Source organism: Oncorhynchus tshawytscha, linkage group LG33, assembly GCF_018296145.1.
Source record: "Oncorhynchus tshawytscha isolate Ot180627B linkage group LG33, Otsh_v2.0, whole genome shotgun sequence".
NCBI classification, from domain to species: Eukaryota; Metazoa; Chordata; class Actinopteri; order Salmoniformes; family Salmonidae; genus Oncorhynchus; species Oncorhynchus tshawytscha.
In genome coordinates, this window is record NC_056461.1 from 14,958,775 (window position 1) to 14,978,994 (window position 20,220).

The 20,220-nt window shown below is 46.0% G+C and overlaps 1 protein-coding gene across 3 annotated transcripts in view; it reads left to right on the plus strand.

Annotated features, from left to right (window-relative positions):
- Positions 1 to 19,895, plus strand: part of LOC112215014 (neuroepithelial cell-transforming gene 1 protein-like) — a 32,500-nt gene extending 12,605 nt beyond the window's left edge. The window contains exons 2-11 of one of the 3 annotated variants that reach the window (XM_042311288.1): positions 478 to 532; positions 914 to 980; positions 4,893 to 4,955; positions 15,948 to 16,232; positions 17,144 to 17,206; positions 17,428 to 17,601; positions 17,799 to 18,056; positions 18,166 to 18,336; positions 18,704 to 18,890; positions 19,000 to 19,895. In XM_042311288.1, coding sequence (XP_042167222.1) covers positions 478 to 532; positions 914 to 980; positions 4,893 to 4,955; positions 15,948 to 16,232; positions 17,144 to 17,206; positions 17,428 to 17,601; positions 17,799 to 18,056; positions 18,166 to 18,336; positions 18,704 to 18,890; positions 19,000 to 19,451 — 1,775 coding nt within the window. In that variant the 3' untranslated portion in view covers positions 19,452 to 19,895. Of the gene's footprint in view, positions 1 to 477; positions 533 to 913; positions 981 to 4,892; positions 4,956 to 12,505; positions 12,747 to 15,947; positions 16,233 to 17,143; positions 17,207 to 17,427; positions 17,602 to 17,798; positions 18,057 to 18,165; positions 18,337 to 18,703; positions 18,891 to 18,999 lie in introns of those variants that run through there. The other 2 variants (XM_042311287.1, XM_042311289.1) reach the window with 2 other exon arrangements.
- The last annotated feature ends 325 nt before the right edge of the window (positions 19,896 to 20,220 follow it).

The following is a 20,220-nucleotide window of genomic DNA, read 5'->3' on the forward strand; positions in this document are numbered from 1 at the left end:
GCTGTCCTGTTGATGTGGCTAGTGGGGTGCTCCCTTTTGCTGTTTCCTGAAGTCCACAGTCAGTTCTCGCCCTCATCAGGTTATCGTCAATGATCAAATATAACCTGATGTTTAATCATTGAGAACCTGATAAGGGCGAGTATTGTATTTGAGGTGTTACATGAGGTTGGTGGTGACCAGTATGGAGTAGTGGGCCGGCATCATCTGTGTTTCCTAAAAAGCACCCCTCGCTTAGACTCTCAGCAAACAAACTTCCAACAGGAGGTAACAGTTGCTTCCTTCCCCCAATTAGGAAAGGGGTGGGTAGGGTCCTCCTACACATGTGAGAGGGGTAGGCTGTCTGTCCTATAGATGGTGAGAGAGAAGAGTATTGTGAGGACATCTTGGAGACCTGGTAACCCTGTGGGTGCTGCACAGAGAGTGAGGGGTGAAGGACAGTTCTCTGACTGGGTCTACTCTGCTGGGTGTCTATCCTAGCTGGCCGTCTGAGGATGCAGCGAAGGGGACATCGCTTTGGCTACAGCAGGCTGTGGTATGTACCAGAGCCGATGCTCCCATACACCGTGTGCCACAGACGTATACGGTGGCACCTGAGCATGGCTCTCTCTGTCTGAATGGGTCTTTGGGGAAGGCACTGAATGACTGAGTAATTGTGTTTCTGAGGCACTTCCTGCACTACCGCGTTCACAAGGAAGGGGTGAGCTTGCGTTCTTGCATGCAGCATTGGACATTGTGGTATTGTGTGGTTGTTACCTGGTGGACTTGTGGTGGTGTGCATCTCGTGCCCTGAGATGTAATGGTCTTAGTAGTGTCACCTTTTTGAATTTGGGTGTAGTGTATGGTGTTATTCATGTTGTACTTGTTGAACAAGCAATAATTTCCTGCCCTTTTTTTTTCCATCTTCGTTTTGTAGGCCTGGACTGAGAAGAGGGAGCTCCTTCACCTTCCTCACCCCTGGACCTCAATGGGACTTCAGTCTGGTGAGTACAGCCTCCATCCAGCTCTTGTTTTTGTCTCTCCCTGTTCCCTCACAGGACCGGTACCTCTGCTCATTCCACTATCCTCCCCATTTTGTCCTGGCATTGTTTGGGACGATTATGGCTATCCGGCCTGTTTGTGCGGACAGAGAGTGCCTGTCCCTGTTATAACTCTGTCATAACTGTCTGTTTTGGCTTCAAATCTGGCCTTGGTGTTTTTAAACAGGCACGGAAGCAAATGGACCTGTTCATTCTCAAAGCTGTAAAGTTCCTCTGACTTGGACCACAGATACTGACTCTGTGCACTTAAGTTTAGGAAAAAGTAATTTATTAGTAAACGATAATGACAAATGACTGATCCACTTTGGTCTTGGTTTTGAGGGGAGGTTTGGACTGCATCTTGGATGCGTCCGGCATCACCTGTGTATCGTTATTCAGAACATAGTCCATTACTCCATAGTGGAGGATGGTGTCACTATTACACATGTATTACTCATCTGGAATCTGCATAGTTCATGATAACCTTGATCGACAAAAATAAAGGCATTCGAACTAAACCTTGAATCGCTCATGCAGCATCAGAAACCCTGTAAACTGATGATAACTATGCATGCATGCATGCCAGTGCAGTTTGTTTAGGCAACTCGCAATCACCTCTGTGTGAGAGGTGACGTAAGCCCTCTGCAGGTCCATCTGATCCTCCATTCAGGAGCGTTTTAATTGCATGACACCCTCACAGCTGATGCCAGGCACAGGACAGACTCCCCACACTACCCAGTGATCCAACAGTGAACAAACAAGAAAAATCTTCCTGTTTCTATTTCCCCTTCAACATAATGGAATCAACATAGCTATTGTTCCTCTTAGATTGGCCGGCCTGCTGTTTACAGTAAAACCTAGACCTAAATACGATCGCTGATTGGAAACAGAGTTGAGATTAGAGACAGGAACTGAACGACAAGGCCTGGACTATTCCAGGGTTTATGAGTGAACCCCAGCTGAAACCCTATCCATCGTTCAACTGAGTCGGGGAGAGGAGATGAAAAGCAGGAGGGATAGAGGAGAGGAGGACAGAGGCTCTTCATCTCGTGCCAAACGTTGCCTTTGATTCCACAAATGTTCTTTAACTGGCACGCTTAGCTCAACCACTACAAGCATACGGCGCTTGTTATCACCCCCCACCCCCCCAACGACTCCATTATTATCTCCCCTTTATAAATCTACCAAAAGAAAGAGAAGTATAGACAGACAAACTGTGGGCTCCTTTCTTCTCCTTTGTCTCCCATCCCCTCTTATCTCTACCTTGAAACTTGAATAAGGTCAGGAGGATCCTGTGCTTTGATGGGGGTAGGTAGGGGACTTTCTGGAGACTGGGGCGGGCATAGTACAGTTTAGGTAGCAGTGTTTAGGTGGGGGGGGGGTGTAGTGTTTTTCATATTATCTCAGACTACATTAGCAAGGCCTCAGGGCAGTTCTGTAATGTTGAGAATGTGATTTAGGTTTCCATCTCTGCAAAAAAAACTGCAGATCAAACCCAACTGCTGTTGTATGAATGTAGGCAGGTAATTAATAGGAAGGATGGCAGCTTTTTTGTCTCTCCCAGCGACGTGTTCAGACAGCCAGAATGTCAGTCCGCATCGCTTTCCATGCAAACGTTCCCACTTCAAACAGGTGTGTGTGCCTAGGAATTGAGATTTGTATTTTGAGGTGCCTATATGCGTGTCCCTGTGTGTAAGCGCAAGCACCCTAATTCAGTGACATCAACATTACATACCAAAAGACTGAGGTGGTGCACTAAGTATGATCACTGATTATCATAGTCTCTATTCTAGTATCTCTTGAGAGTCCATGGCATTCCTTAACACAGTGTCGACCCCACTGCCCCACCTTTTTCTAGGCCTACCTACCTCATAGCTTTGCTTTGCCCTGGTAATTACATAGAGCCTGCCAGGTTGTATATTCTGGCAGCTGACCAGGTCATGGTTTTATGGTGCCATTATCACATGACGCACACAAACAGGCCAGCACAATAAGAGTGTGAGTGTGTGTGTGTGAGAATAAAGAACTCCACTGTTGCCTCCGTCCCAACCCCCACTCTGCCCTTTCTACACTTCTCTCCATCTTCCCTCTACCACTCTCTCCTTCTCTCACTGTGTCAAGAAGAACATGCTTAACAAATATCACCTAGTTCTTTACAGCTAATCCCACGTGACATTAATGCCCATTCTTTTCTCAGGCCTACACTGGGTTTGTTTAAAAGTTCAGTTTAACCCACTGTTCCTAGGCCGTCATTGAAAATAAGAATTTGTTCTTAACTGACTTGCCTAGTTTTTAAAAAAATGAGCTGAGGAACTTCTACATTATGCCTCTAGTCCAGTGTAAACTTTCCATCTAACCTGGCCCACCCTTTTGATGATTTAATCGAAAAACTGACCCAAAACCCATCGTTATTTTAAAAGCTAGCCTAGCACTATGCAGTTAAGCCCTCTGATGATAATAACAAAACATTAAAAGGAGTTTTCTCTGATCAATCACTTGAATTCCTTTCAAATGGGGATCAGCTTAATGATTAGTCGTTCAGTCACCAGATGATTAGACACTAGTCTAATTGGCTAATGAGCCTTTTTTTATAGCTAGTTGATGAATGGCTACACTGTAGTCTTTTAATCAGATTTCCAGTTTCAGCCTCTCCTTTTTACCGTCAGCTCTACTATAAACAAGAGTTGAATTGATTGATCCATTATCCCACTTCCCTCATTAGCTTCAGGAAAGGTTCTAACTGCCTCAATTAGACTACCTTTTTAAAAAACTGACTGTGTGGAAACTACTGTATTCAACAGCTGTAGCACTCAATGAGAATCCCTTGATTAGGAGCTGTAGTGTTGCACAACTCTGTCTTCGCCAAAGCACTATTCACTCCCCTTAGTGGGCTAGCTAATCATCTAGCCTCGTTCTCTCATCTGGAGCATTGCATATGTAGGCCCCTTGTGTCCCCTTGTAATTTGCAAACCATGCCAATTCACATTTTCTCACCTTGTGTGATCAGATATTGCACAAGGTGTTCTCTTTATATTACACAATATATTCTCTTTTCTGTAGGAAAGCTAACAGGTTTGAGGAAGAAATGGCCATTTACCCCCTTCAAAACCAACTATTCATAACAACTACCTCAACATACAGTCCTACCCTATCTGGTCTGTCACCCTGCACACACCGGTGGTCACTTCTTGGCTTCCTAAATGCCCTGTGATGGCCCTCTACTCCCTCCGTGGTTAATGTGCCCTAATGACAGCGCCCTAAGAGCCCCGGCAGTCAGGCGACGCCAGCGCTCCTCCAGCCTTTACAACCCTAGTCGCATACACACAAACTCTGGGCTAGACCTCATCTCACCTGCCAGCTGGTCTTCTCCCCAGGTGTTCAAGTGCTCTTGTGCTTCATTAACCCTTTCCTGTTCCCAATGGAACCTCCAGGGGTGAACATTGTCCCTGGGTCAACAGGGCTTAGCAATGGGGCTGTTCTTCTCTTCACTGGGGCTATTCTCAAACCAATGAGACCAGGATGGGACAGGGTAATGGGGAAATGGGGTGGTTGTCTATTCTTGTTGAACTATTTCTGACATCAGAGAGCAGCTGGAGTCCAGACGAGATGTAGTCGTTTTGTGTGAATTGGAGAGACTTAGGCTCCCGAGTGGCGCAGTAGTCTAAGGCACTGCATCTCAGTACAAGAGGCATCACTACAGTCCCTGGTTCGAATCCAGGCTGTATCACATCCGGCTGTGATTGGGAGTCCCACTCATGAGTGTCTGTGTGTAGCTATTTGGGTATCTGCCTAAGAGTGTCTGTGGTAAGTTTATCTGTCTAAATTTGATTATAATAATAATAATAATCTAATAATCTAATTTCCATCTGTCCCCAGAAGCGGAAGATCAGAGAGAAGGATGACTCTGATGCAGTCAGCCTGTGCAGCTTTGACTTCAAGGTAAAACACACAATGAACCGTCCCATAACACTGAACCCTATATTGAGTTCACAATATAGATACCCTGAACCCGCATTACTGATCCTAGATCAGTTTGTCAAGGTGACGCACACAGTTCTGTAAACTGTTGTTGTCTCCAAGAGTTGTTGACATTCATGAATATACGGGAAATTGCAATCTAGACGTAGAATGTCATTGCAATGGATCATTTGGTGCCAACATGGAGGACAGTTTCCTGACCTCTGTATATCTTTGGCTGAGGTCTGAAGAAGCTAGGTCTATAGGCTATCCAAAGTCTAGCCCCATCCTGTTTGTGATACTTGAGCATATCACTGAAAACCATCCAGATAAGGACCGTGTTTGTTTATAGCAACCACCACAACACTCATCAACTCATGTTCGGGGACTTTTATCACCCAATCTACTGTAGTTACTATGATTCTTGTTTTTAGTCAATTGACGATCAGAACTTGTTGGTTGGAAAACATCCTTGTAATGTGGGTCTATTGTCTATTGGTGTTTCTGACACACCCTAGGCCTGTCACCAGTATTCCAACGTGGGATGATTTTCTTGGTAATGCTCTGTTTCCACAGAGGTTTCATTATCACACTCGATCTGGAGGCGAAGGAAAAACACTTGTTTAGGCGAGGTGCTGGCTAGCAGAGTAGAACACTTGGTAAAGAAAAGGAGAGCCGCCCAAGGAGAGCCGCAATTATTGAAAAACCAATGTTTGGACAGACAAAGTAATCAGATGATTAATCGTACCCTGTTCAATTTCTCACAAACCACTATGACAGGCCACATTTCCAGTGAACACTTTTTTGCTTTTGATGACAAAATGGAGGACATTAGTCCGTTCCTACCCAGCAGAGCCTAATCTTGTGTTTTTTGATCGCTTCTAATTACTTCAGTAAAATGTTTGGGTCAGAGATTACTTGAAAGCTGAGGGTGGCCTGATGAGACTGTTGATAGTAGTGCATTAAAAAGATTTGCACCATCACAGTTTCTAAACAACCCCACATCATTATGCTCAATCAGATTTGAGCCATCTCACTGGTAGTCTCTATACAGATACTTGTTATTGTCCTGTAGCATCGTATGTTTGACATTTTGAGGTGGATTATAGGCTGGTCTATATTTATCTATACCAGGGAACCCTGTCGGGGTCTCGACTTACTTTCTAGAGTTAAAATACTAGAATAAACAAGGTGCGGTTTCAAAATGTGGTTGTGCATCAGCAGTTGCTCTTATGTCAGTCACTGATTGTCAGTCAATTAGCTCATGTCCGCTAATATTTTTTGAGACTGCTAAATTAGATTAGCTGTCAGCTATCTGAACTGAACATGTTTCATGAGCTGAAATAAAAGATCCCAGAAATGTTCCATACGCACAAAGCGCATTTCTTTCAAATTTTACACTCAAATATGTTTACATCCCTGTTAGTGAACATTTCTCCTTTGAAAAGATAATCCAGCCACCTGGCAGGTGTGGCATATCAAGAAGCTGATTAAACAGCATGATGTTACACAGGTGCACCTTGTGCTGGGGACACATGTGCAGTGTTGTGTCACAACACAATGCCAAAGATGGCTCAAGTTTTGAGGGAGCATGTAATTGGCATGCTGACTGCAGGAATGTCCACCAGAGCTGTTGCCAGAGAATTGAATGAATAAGCCGACTCCAATGTAATTTTAGAGAATTTGGCAGTAAGTCCAACCGGCCTCACAACCGCAGACCACATATTTGGCGTTGTGTGTGGGCGAGTGGTTTGCTGATGTCAACGTTGTGAACAGAGTGCCCCATGGTGCAGATTATGCCATGCCTTGTCTCTGTTGCTTCATTCATTCTATGATCCTTGCCTGAGGTTCCAACACTTTCGTGGTTGAACTGATTTCGGTTGTGCTGATTTCAGTCTCCTCGTGGTATTATGACGGGATGGACTATGGTGGAATGGAAGTGTGGATACAGACGTAATCCTGTCTGTCATTCAATGGTATAAAAGTCTTATTTTTCCACTGTGTTATTGGTGAGTTGTTAGACTGTCAGAATGACCACTTCGCGATCAGAGTTATTGTAACACAAGGTACATCCATGCTTCAGTACAGGACAGCCATGCTGTGTACTGAGATCTAGCAGCCAGATTCACTTGGAAATTGGACCTCCATCCATGTCCCGAGGACGTCGGGAGATGCCTTCAAAACCTTGCTAGGGCATTTTGGATGGAGATGGTGGATGGGCGTAAGCCACAAGCCGGGTGTTGAATCCCAGTGCTAGACAGTCGTTTTACATTTGTTTGTTTTAACCTTATCCCAAACCTTAACCTTGTTAGTTCTAGATCTGTCGTTCTCATTGAAATCAGGTTTAAGACGTAGTGTTTTATGTGCTCTATTTCTATGCTTCCCATTCTTGAGTTTCATTTTTGTTTCTTTTACTTTCGGCTTTGTACACCAGCGTCAAACAGCTGAAAATACAATATTTTCGGGTTATTACAAATGTATTTCACAGTGGTTTAAATGGTACAATGATTCTCTACACTTAACTGTTGATTTGTTTTTTTGTTGTTTTAACCCTATCGCTAACTCTTAACTTAACCGTTCAGAATGAGAGACCACAGCAGTGCAACCCCAGATGCAGCTGCTCCAGTAGGAGAAACCCAGGGTGTCCAAAACACTTAGACTTTTTACGTTCGGCGCAACTTCTACATTTTACATTTGGAGAAACATTTGCCGTGCAGTGATTTTTTTAAGCAAAGGTTGAAGGCTCTTGTAGTGTATGATTGAGGTCAAACCACTCACTGACTCACACTAAACACGATCAAAACAAGATTATGCTACACTGGGGAAGAACGGACTAATTACAATGAACTTGCCAAGTGATATTTCATAGAAGTCCTAGTTTGGCAAGGATGAAGAGAGGAATGACTCACTGAACCACTCCTCTGTCATCAAAAGTATGTGTTTACTAGAAATGTGGCCTGTCATAGAGGTTTGGGACAAATTGAACAGTGTACTATTATTCATCTGATTAGAAAAATCTGCCGTTGTGTCCTTGAGCAAGGCACTTAACCCTAACTGCTGCAGTAAATCGCTCTGGATAAGAGAGTCTGCTAAATGACAAAAAAATGTCAAATGAACTCATTCGGCTGCTAGGTGAACAGTCTAGTGCATACAAGATCACATCATGATTCTAAAATAACTGAGTATGATAGTGTATTATAGATTTACTGTAAGACAAAAAAACACCACCTAATTTCTTATGAGATTTCAGGATGATTGTGCGACTTGTTGCCTTTTTCTCTCATGTGGCCAGACCTTAACAACGTGCTCCAATAGGCTAAATATGTGCTTTGACTGAAACTAAACACAGGCATGCTACAGTTTGCTAACCCATCTGCTGGAAAATCTGCCCGCTGTCCATAATTCTAAACCACACTGTAGGCTACTTCAGGACAACGCTGTATAACTCCAGAAGAGCTAAATGTTTCTCCTCATTGAGACTGATTGAGATCCAATAGTTGGCCGCTGATTGAGATCCAATAGTTGGAGGGGGGTTGAGGCAGGTAAACAATCTATGAACAATAGGCTGCTTCTATTGTTCTATAGTTCTCTGCCCCCCCTCCTCCTCACCCCTCAAGGTTTGACCTGCCAACTGCACGCTCGCCCAGAGAACCGAAATGTTGCCACAATAAAAACTGCTCGGGGGGTTGAGTACCTGACTAGAAGGTGTTTGCTGTAAATGCTGCACACTCGTATTGTGTATTGCCTGTCCTGGCTGGAATCAGGGTTCCTTGAAAAACCTGAAGCCACAAGTTGTAACTTTCCAAGCTTCTTTGACTGCCCCTTTTTTTTGTGTGCGTGCGCGTGCTCTCTATGACTGTGCCATTGATCAGTGTCATGACAAACCTGTGGTTCTCGGTTACCTCCACACTGTTTGGTAGCAACCAGAGATGCCTGGGTTGTGTGCACTGAGTAAAACTCACTTAAGTAAACTATTGAGTAGCAGGGGATGTTTGTCTGATGTGAAGTCTATCGCTTCTATTGTGTTTAATGGCTGCTCTGTGATGGTTTTAGTGGGGCATTGCTGGATAAGAAGCCCTGTCCTCATCGCCCCTCCAATAGCTGCTGAAGAGTCAGACTACTTTAGTTGTTACAGGTTGGTTGGCGGTAAGGCAGAGGAATGAGGGACAGATAGAGGAATGAAGACCACAGGAAATTGGGAAACAGGTAGAGGTGGGGAAGAATGGAGAGAACAAAGGAGGAAAATTCCAAATCGTAAGAAATGGGGCAATACAGGAGTTGGTGTATCAGAAACGAAACTGTTTTTGTTTGTTTCTCTTTCTCTTGGCCCACTCAATCTGGCAGTGCCTGGGCTTGATATGATCACACTAAAGCCGCGATTCACGATAGTATATGAACACCCGTAGGCCTATTCTCTGCCTGCCTGCTCAAATAAGGACTCATAGACCACATGTATATAGGGAGGAATAATCCACTAATATCAGATTCATTCCATCTATTGTACCTAAACTCCTGCACTAAACTCCCACCACCAGGGGGCAATGGTTCCACCACTTGTTGAGTGAATTAGTCCCCTTGGAAAGTGTTTGCTGGTATGCTTTCCCCAGAACTCTAATTTAACACTAGCCTTTTCCTGTACTGCTGATGTGGAGGGCATGTTCAGTTCAGTCCGAACTGTAAGCCCCAGGGCTCTGTTTGTTCCTGGCAGGGAGGTACCGCAGAAGAATAGAGGCTAACGCTATGGCAGGGGTGACTCACTCCTGCCTGCCTGGTGTGTGTGTGTGTGTGTGTGGGGATGATAGTAAAGTGTGTGTGTGTGAGAGGGTAGTATTAAGTAAGTGTGTGTGAATACACATTTGTTTGTCAGACCTTTTTATTAGAGCTGACTGGGTGTTTGGGCCCGGCGGGTTGAGTAATTTTTGTGTTTGTTGCGTTCACAGCCCACCCACGGGTGATGGCCCAGACAGAGGGGTGGCTCAGCCTCCGGTATCCCCACACGGAGTGACTAACACTGAAATGCACCGCGTTGTCTTCCCTGTGTCTGGATGATTGCATGAAAAAAAGACTTTTTTCCTGTATACACAGACATTCACATACAATCAATCATGACTTTCTGCACTGAAAATGTACACTGGGGCAGTGGTGTGTTTTATAGTCCATCTCCTCCAGATTGTCTGTATCCTGGTTCATTTTCCAGCAAACAGACATTTTAGTAAATGTTATTATTCAGTCTTATCTGAATAATCATTCACACCATCCTCCCTTCAGGCAAACTGCTCTCCCTTTTTCACAAGTAATCCAGTCATCACCCAAATCAACATGTAGTGAGATTTTCCCCCGTGGGCTGTTATTTACCATTTGATTCCTTGCCCGGAGGTGTGAATCCTAGCCACTAGTTGGGTTAGTTTGTGGAGTGGACTCTGCTTGTGGAGTGATGTATGCCAGACTGTCAGAGACCACTTGGTTGGTATAACATGATCGGTTTTACCTGAGAGTGAACAGTCCTGATGAACACATTCCCAACCATGGTGCCAGTCCTCATGTAGTTTAGCAACAATAACCCATCTGGGCTCTCTCACTTCTGTTGCCAAACACACTCGCACTCACTCACACTCACACTTTCTCACTCTCACACATGCTTAGTTGCATATGTCCTGTTTCACACCTCAGTATTGATACAGGAGGGTGAATTCGAGCCTTCACATTGGTTTAATTTGTTTGCCACACACACACACACGCACACACACAGACTGGCTAAATAACTAGCAAGGTTTTACATCCCTTCTACCACATAGCACCTCAGCACATTATCCAGTCCATCACACAGTCAACACCTTGGGTTCTGCAGTCCATTTGCGCAGCAGTTATATTGCTATGTAGCAATGTGTCGGGTTTAATGGCTTGCCACAGGTGTTTTCACGTCTCTAATCACGTCTCAGTTCACTTTTATTCAAATGGATCATGAATGTGTCTGGCAGGAAAAGGGAAGCAAGCTTGTCTTTTACTTTAAAACTCTGTTTCAGAATGACCTGAGTTTAGTTTCTCACTTCTTTCTACTGTTAAACTGGGTGCAGATGTAATTGCCCCCTTTTAAAGGGATACTTTAGGATTTTGTCAAAGAAGCCCTTTATCTACTTCCCCGGAGTCTGATGAACTTGTGGATACCATTTGTAGGTCTCTGCGTGCAGTTTGAAGGAAGTTGATTAGCGCAATGACTGGAAGTGTGTAGTATCTACTAGCATTCTGGGTAATAACGAACTAAACACCCTTCATTTAAATCCACCCCACACACTACACTTCTCCCCTCAATACACAGGGTCTAGTGCAGACCGTGTGTGTGTGTGATATAATAAGGAGGTGAATGAGTGCGTCCCTCTTATTGATATTCTAATTGATCTTCCACATCCCCTGCTGATCAGGGCCTGGTAACAGCTCTCTGTCGTTAGCGAAAGCAGACGACAAACACTGGTGCACTTTACACCTTTCACACCAGAAAGCCAGGGGACAAAGAAGTGCTCCATATTTCCTCACTCAATGAGATGTGATATTTATTACATGATGGTTCACTGTAGCTATAGGTTCTGTTTGAACTAGATTCTATAGGTGGAAATGTACAACTGCTGTTTTCAAGAAAGTGACTTAATTATCTGAAGTAGAAATGCAGAAGGCATTTCTCTATTTTGTTTTGGTTTTAAAACCCATTTAAACACATGAAGCAAGTTTTCTCTTAGTTAGGGCTGCTCGCTCAATTAATCTCATTTGAAATCGAAATTGTAGTATTGTAAGATGCTGCATTTTTATTTTTTTTATGCCATGAATTTAACATTCAAATGTAGTTAGAGTCTCCAGGGAAACTCTGACCAACACTTTGGGTTCCTTCCCTTTCACAACAACTACTGTACCTGGCTTTTTCATTCGTTGTCGTGCCAAACAACACCAACCATAGAATTGGAATAATCATTTTATTTCTATGATTCTTACTGTTTTGATTTAAATCGGAAGTAAAATCGCAATCATAATATTGGGTTCAAAAATTGCAATTAGATTATTTGCCCATATTTTTGGACTGTAACTTGTTCTCTGATGCGATAGCCACAGATCTCTCATCAGATCTGTGAGTGAATCAGCAGCTGTCCCGATTCTCTCTGCTATCTCCACTGAACACTGTACCTTAGCAGGGTGTGTGTGTTTAGTCTCTGGCAGATGACTGCCTTGTTCAAACCTGAACTTTTAGAGATCATTGTTCTGTTATACTGTATGCACATGATGCATAACTTTTCCATTCACTTTAACAACAAACCTCACTATATGGAATTGTGTGTGTGTGTGTGTGTGTGTGTGTGTGTGTGTGTGTGTGTGTGTGCTTTTTGTTGGTGATTCACACACACAAACGGGCTTCTTCGCCTGTATAGCCCTTCAAGAAGAGTCTGATTCCTCCAACAGAAACCCCTCTAAATGGTGGGAGGGGTTCGGATAGCTTGCTCCTCCCTTTACCAAGGAGTATTTAAACTGCCCCCTCCCTAACTCCACCTCAGACCAAAGTTTAGAATGAGAGAGCGGTAGAGTGAATTTGTTCTACTCTTCCAAAGATATTTTGAAGAATTAAAAACTCTTTCATATGGAATAATGAAGACTAACTGGATATAGCAGAAACCTTGTTGGATTTTTTTACTCAACGCTATGGTGGCTTACGATGAACTGGGTAGCTTGGTGCCTATCAAACGGACTCTACAAGCTATAGACTGTCAGAACCGAGCCAACAAAGACTCAGAGGTGAGATACTAGATCAATCACTGCTTCTCCCAGTATGTTCTTTCTGCTGGCTTTGTCATTTGGTATCAGTTGGATAGGAACTTGTTCTCTGCTGCGATAGCCACTGATCTCTTATCAGATCTGAGTGAATCAGCACCTTGTTCCTGTTCTTTCTGCTATCAAATCAAACAATTTGTCCCATGCTTCGTAAACAACAGCTTCGTCACAAGCGTATTTGTCACATACTTTGTATCTCACCTGAACACTGCACCTTAGTAAGGTGTGTGGTGTGTTTAGTCTCTGTTCAATTCAAACTTTTAGAGATATTTGTTCCATGATACTGTCAGAGGTCATAGAACTGTCCATCCCTTTAGCTTTGCTTGCTTTTGTGTGAATCTATCTGCCCAGACAGGTAATGTATCCTATCCCTGGGGGTTGAGTAGTACCTTATCAGCACTGTAACAGCAGGGGACAAATAGCCATACAGAGATCAGCACCATGTTTGTGACTTCTCACCAAATTCTTCATACCAATAACATTCTAACTTGGAATGTGTGTGTGGTTTGAAGTTGGAACTTAATGCCAACATTATTGCACATTTTTAGTTTGCCAGTTGGTATTCCCCCCTCCTTTTCTCAGAGCCCTGGGGCAGTGAGTGCAGTGGCTCAGCAGGCTGGGAGCATTCCTCACACAATTAAAGAGAGGGGGGGTAGAACCCAGGTGTGCCTCTTCTTCTCTGACTCACACAGAGCCACTGGTCAGCAGCAGCCTTTCTTACTCACTTCTCTAGTCTCCTTCCTTCCCCCATTCAAGGTTTTTGTAGTTAGATTTCAGAAGGGGTTTCAGGGGGAAGCCAGCGGCTAAATTGTCGGTAAATCAGAAAGGAGAAGTTGAGTTCTTCAATGAAGTGAGTAGTCTCATTTCTCAACAGATGTTCATGATTGTGACACCCATTTTTAAACCTAAGTCACTCCACAGTTACTCTTTGATGAGCTCTTTGGGTTGGAATCCAGGGTAAACAGTGGTGTTCCACTCCCTCAGAGCCCTGCTATCAGCTATGCTGTAATCAGTGAGCGAGCTGCAGGAGCAGGGAGGGACAGCCAAGCCAGCAGGGATTAACATGTGGGGTTACATCAAAGGGAGGCCAGGGGCACAGGAAGGTGCTTTTGGGGGGGGCTGGAAAAAGTGGATACATTTAGTTGATGAGCCCTTGGCTCTCTGGTTGGAGATAACGAGGTAGAAGGAGAATTGTGTGGGGGGTTATTCAAATATCACCGGAGGCCAATTTAGGGCATTAGGGAAGATTTGAGTGAGTACCCATGGTCCCTCAATCTGTGTTGTGGTGGGGGGATTGTTCCAAAGACGGTACAGAACGATACAGTCCAGCAGCACAAACCCCGGATATATCTGGCTTCCTGAAGGGAGCGAGACCGAACAGTATTCCAGGGAGTTCCCTGTAATCAAACTGCCTGGACCAGGACTAGTTTCTATCAGTCTGCATGTTGTCTCTCCAGCTGATAGTAACACTGGGTGGGCGTACAAAGAACAGCACTAGTGGCCTTTGTTATTCCAGGGCCAGTCCCCAAATGACAGGAAAGGCACAATGGGCAACACACGTTTCCAAAGTTTACATTGGAAGACTCCATGATTTCCAAAGCAAATTCACCCTCTCTCTGTTTCCATTGTCCAATGGGGTTTACAGCAGAACTAGTTGGTCACAGTGTGGCCGTTATGGTCCTCTCTCCACTTAGTAATGAGGCCAATTAAAATAAAGTCTAAAGAGGTTTAAAGCAGGCCTGCGTTTTAGGATTGGGATTCCTTTCTGACCGCACCATTTCTGGACCACCGTCAGAGCGGTTCGAATGTGGTCAGCGTTGGTCCTCTCGGTTTATTGGCTCAGTGGTTTAGATAAGTTCCTGGACTGTCTGGCGGTCCTGGTCAAAGACCCCGACCACATTTGGACCATGACCCTAGCTGGCCGCAGCCACTGTGGCTTTCACGCCAGACTCTGGGGTGGATCTGTTCTGCAGCTGTGGTCTGCTTCTGGGGCCAGGAGGAGCCTGAATGGCTCTCTGTTTCGCTGAGCCAAGGCAAAACCCCATTCATCCTGAGTCAGGAGAAGGCTCAGAGAGTTTAAGAGCTTGGGGTACCAATAGACATGCAGCATAGATTTCATAAGACGGATTGTTTTATTCACAAAACATGTCTAATTGCATGATATTTATGGTTGTTTTTGAAGGGGTCTCTGTCTATGAATTCATTACCTCAGATCTGCTAGTGTGATGTTTGTTGCTGTTGGCAGCAGGCCAGTGCATTAGCAGGGGAGTGTTGTGCTCTCCCTGCCTCAGGGCTCAGTACAGGGGGTTGAAGTGCGATTACCTGGCACAGGTGTGGTGCTTCTCTCACGCGACGAGGGCTCCAGGGCCTGTTCCAACTCGCACCCACAACCTCCCCCCTGAGACTCCTAAAAAAGACTGAGACTTCCAGTATTCTGGTGCCTGTTTAAGACGAGGCCTGTTTAGTTCCTCTCTCTCGCTGGTGGTCTTCCGTCCAGAGTCACACATCAGTTTTACTGTAGCTGTCCAAACACAGTACCGTCCTGTCCCATACCTCCCTGAACTCTGGGAGACGGGAGTTAAACGATGAGGCCTTTTGTCTTCCCATGTTTGAGTGACTGAACAGTCCTAGTCTCACGGCCCGTTTGCTGTAGTCAGGCCATAATGCTGAGTAGTTGTGTTGTGTGTGACAGAGTAAGTGTGTGTAGTGTGAGTGTGTTGGACAGCTGAGAGCAGGGGTGCATTCCTGGCATGCCTCCAGGCCCCTTCTCTGGTCGGCGCCTCTGGGCTGCAGTCTGAAAGAGGGTCTTTGTGCTCCCCCAGCCTGCCCTGGGCTCCTCAGTCCTCACATGATGGAGGCAACAGCTGCTGGGGCTGCTGCTTCTTCCTGCCCGCTGTCTCTATGGCCTGACCCCAGTGCCAAACCCCTCCTCCCTAGTAACAGTTTCCTGACCAAGTCCTTTGTGGAGGTAGTGTCATCAATAGGGATTCATGGCTGGCATGAGGGCCATGTGATAACAGTCATGGGGAAGCTTCTAGCTGTTTCCTGGTGAGGCTTCTGCTAAAAGAGTTGGAATTCAGATGGTTGGGTTTATGGTAAATGATAAAGGAAGTTGAGGATTTTAAGCCTAATCTGTGTTTTCCCCCCTCTCTCTCTTCTCTCCAGGAACCCAGCAACAAGCGTGTCCGTCCTCTCGGCAGGGTGAGCTCGCTGGCTAACCTCATCTCCCCCGTGAGGAATGGGGCCGTCCGGCGCTTCGGCCAGACCATCCAGTCCATGTCCTTCCGGGGCGATGGCAGTGGTGGCAAGACGCCGGGCGTGCCCCAGAAGCCATGCAGTAAGGCGGCGGCGCCCACGCCGCCCAAGAGACGCAACAGCATGCTGTGGTCAGAGACCTTAGACGTCCACCAGAAGGGCACCTTCTCCACCAAGGAGATCAAGAGACAGGAGGTGAGAGTCAACACCGTCACCATAGACTTCTCAAATCTCTCTTCACACAAATCCCAATAGAGAAAGAATGGGAACTCGGCTGCAACAATAGATGGTTTGATTAGCTTAGAACAGTGTGAGGTGAGAGACTGAACCACATACCTGATGTCTAGTTCTGCTGGCCCTGCTAAAGCGCTCCAGATGACTGAGTGCGCTCCAGGTCACATAGCCAGACGCCACGGTATTCAACCTAGCCTGGGACAGAGTTATTAAAGCCAGAGGGCTGGGCGCTTTTCCTGTTTCCCCCCCCCCCCTCTTTCACTCTGTTTTTCTCTTTTGATTCTCATACAAGAGTTCAGACTTTTGTTTGTTTTGAAAGTCCCCTCGGTATTTGTGCTGCGTGAGCTAAGTGGGGTTAGAAGCGGTCAGGGCCCAGTCTGTCACCAGTTTGTTCCAGAGCTGGTGTCTGACGTCACTAATGTACCCCTGGCCTGGCAGACCTCTCAACCAACTGTCAGAATAATCTCAAACCATAAACAACACAGAGAGACAGAGAGTAATTGAGAGAGAAGGGACCCAAGAATTTGACAACTCATTTGGCATTGATTTGTCCTCTTACTTTAATATGCACTCAGTCATTTGGTGTCCTCTTTAGTTTGATACAGTTTAATATGCACTCAGTCATTTGGTGTCCTCTTTAGTTTGATACAGTTTAATATGCACTCAGTCATTTGGTGTCCTCTTTAGTTTGATACAGTTTAATATGCACTCAGTCATTTGGTGTCCTCTTTAGTTTGATACAGTTTAATATGTACTCAGTCATTTGGTGTCCTCTTTAGTTTGATACAGTTTAATATGTACTGTGTTTTAATTTGGCGTGACATCCTTTTCCATGGTGTTTTAAATATGTCTTTCATCTCCTTCCCCCTCAGGCCATATTTGAGTTGACTCGCGGAGAACAGGACCTGATTGAGGACCTCCAGCTCGCACGCAAGGTTCGTACTTTATTTCAAACCCTCAGAGTACATACCAGGCAAACAGATTAAATATGACTAGTTGGCAGCTCTCCTCTACCCATTTAGCTATAAAAAGCAAGGATTCCATTTCTATCTCACTGAAACCTTTCCTCCAGAGCTATACTTAGCCTCCCCCTCTCTTTCTAAACAAACCGTTAGCCGTTGAATGACCGCATGGCTCTATTTTCTCTCTCCTCCAGGCGTACCACGACCCCATGCTGAAGCTGAGTATCATGTCGGAGGAGGAGCTGAGCCATATCTTCGGGGACCTGGATGCCTACATCCCCCTCCACGAGGACCTGCTGGCCCAGCTGGCCACAGCCACCGGCCCCGACGGCACCGTGGGACAGATAGGACAAATCGTCGTCAGCTGGGTACGTACCAGGGCCTGTGCCCACTCAACTTTGCCCTCTCTCTATCTTGCTCTACCTGTATAAGTATTTATCTAGCAGGAACCAACGTGTTAAAGATGTCATAAAGATGTTCCCTTTATGACATGACGTATCTGTATGTTTATCTAGCAGAGAATGGCCAAAGTGCTAACGGTACGGTACATCTCTCTCCCCTCCAGTTGCCAGGGCTGAATGCATACCGAGACTACTGCAGTAACCAGGTGGCGGCCAAGGCCCTGTTGGACCAGAAGAAACAGGACCGGAGGGTGCAGGACTTCCTGCAGCGCTGCCTGGAGTCTCCCTTCAGCAGGAAGCTGGACCTGTGGAGCTTCCTTGACATCCCCCGCTCCCGCCTGTTTAAATACCCCCTCCTGCTCAAGGAGATCCTCAAACACACGGCGCCCGAGCACCCTGACACGCCCCACCTGGAGCTAGCGGTGAGTGGAGACGCCCACAAACACTTATGAATACAGCGTTCTGAAACATCAAATATGTCATTGTATCCTATCCGTTTGTGACTATAACAGTGTGCGTGTGTGTCTCCAGATCACCATCATCCAGGATGTGTTGTCTGACATCAACATGAAGAAGGGTGAGTCAGAGAGCCAGTACTACATAGACAAGCTGGAGTATCTGGATGACAGGCAAAGAGACCCGCGCATCGACCAGTGCAAGAGTCTGTTGTGTCACGGCGAGCTACGCAACAAGAGCGGAACAGTGAGTTTAGAACACACACGCATACACACACACATTATAATGCTAAAATATGCACACTCTCACTGCAATCCACCTATAGCAATGACTCTTCCCTGGCTCCTTCTAACCCTCACGTGCACAAACTTGAGCTCTGCACCCCCAAATAAGGCAGTCAGGGCCAAAACTTGGACCTTTTTCCATTAAAAATGAACCTGAATAACACATGAATTACATAATCACATGAGAATCTGATGATGAGTCCAATGATAAGTCCTGTTGGCAGATGAGAATGTGAGAAACTATGCCTGAAATTAAACAAAACGTTGGCAATGATCTGATTTTAATCTTCTTTTTTAAATCTTCTTTCCTTTGTCCTCCCTCCCTCCAGAAGCTGCATGTGTTCCTGTTCACAGAGCTGTTGGTGATGACCCGGCCTGTGACGCGGAACGAGCACCACTGTTTCCAGGTGTACCGGCAGCCAATCCCGGTGCAGGACCTGGTGCTGGAGGACCTGCAGGATGGAGATGTCAAAATGGGTGGCTCCTTCAGAGGAGCATTCAGTAACTCAGACAAAGGTGAGTCCCTGACCCCTCACCTATGACCGTCCATGTCTATCTAGAGGTTAAAGCCTGTAACTGAAAGTGATGGTTAATTTAACGTCTTGTTCTCTGTTCATCTCCTCAGCCAAGAACATCTTCCGTGTGCGTTTCCATGACCCGTCTCAGGGCCAGTCCCACACGCTGCAGGTCAACGACGTCTTCCACAAGCAGCAGTGGCTCAACTGCCTGCGCAGCGCCATCTCCGTCCACCACCCTGCCGACGTCACCACGTCCGCTTCCTCCCCGGCAGCCGACGCCCACTCTAAGCGGCGCTCCTCCAAAATCTCCATCATCCACACGGAGGAGGCCGACGAGAACTGCCCTTTGACGCCCGCAGGTGCAACGTCCGCCTCCAGTTTGCTATGCGGGGACGAGACCCCCAGTCCCACCTCATCGTCTCCCTCCTCATCGTCTCCCTCCTCCCGCTCCTCATCCTCCTCTTCATCACCACTATCCTCCCCGTCGCCCAAACACAAAACCAAAAAGGACAAGCGCTCACTCAGTGCCTTAGGGAAGAGGAAGGAGACCATGGTGTAATTAGAGGGGAGAAAACGGACTCCTTGGCGAGCGGACAATATGTTTGTACATAAGGAGGGGGAGTGGGGGGCTGGGTGTTCCCTCCCCGTGGGACTTTTTATTTATGTGTCTGTGTGTTTTATTATTACAACAGTATTTTGTGTTACTGTCCCCATTGGCAGCTATTTACTTTACTCTTCCATCCCTCCACTGTTTGGTTTTGTCCACAAAGGGGCTAAGTGCATACCATTCAGTATTCTGGAGAGGCCTGCTTGGCTTTCAGTAATTAGAGAGAAGTTGTGCATATTGTCCTGTTTACTGTTTTATTTTTTTTTTATTTTTTTTTTTACTCCCTTTTTTTCCAATCTGAACTTACTTGTAGCTCTGTTTAAAACAGCACTGTTTATGGCGCAGTGCTTACTGCAGCGCCAGCTGTGCCATCAGAGACTCTGGGTTTGCGCCCAGGCTCTGTCGTAACAGGCCGCGACCAGGAGGTCCGTGGGGCGACGCACAATTGGCCTAGCGTCGTCCGGGTTAGGGAGGGCTTGGCCGGTAGGGATGTCCTTGTCTCATCGCGCACCAGCGACTCCTGTGGCAGGCCGGGTGCAGTGCGCGCTAACCAAGGTTGCCAGGAGCACGGTGTTTCCTCAAACACATTGGTGAGGCTGGCTTCCGGGTTGGATGCGCGCTGTGTTAAGAAGCAGTGCGGCTTGGTTGGGTTGTGTATCGGAGGACGCATGACTTTCAACCTTCGTCTCTCCCGAGCCCGTACGGGAGTTGTAGCGATGAG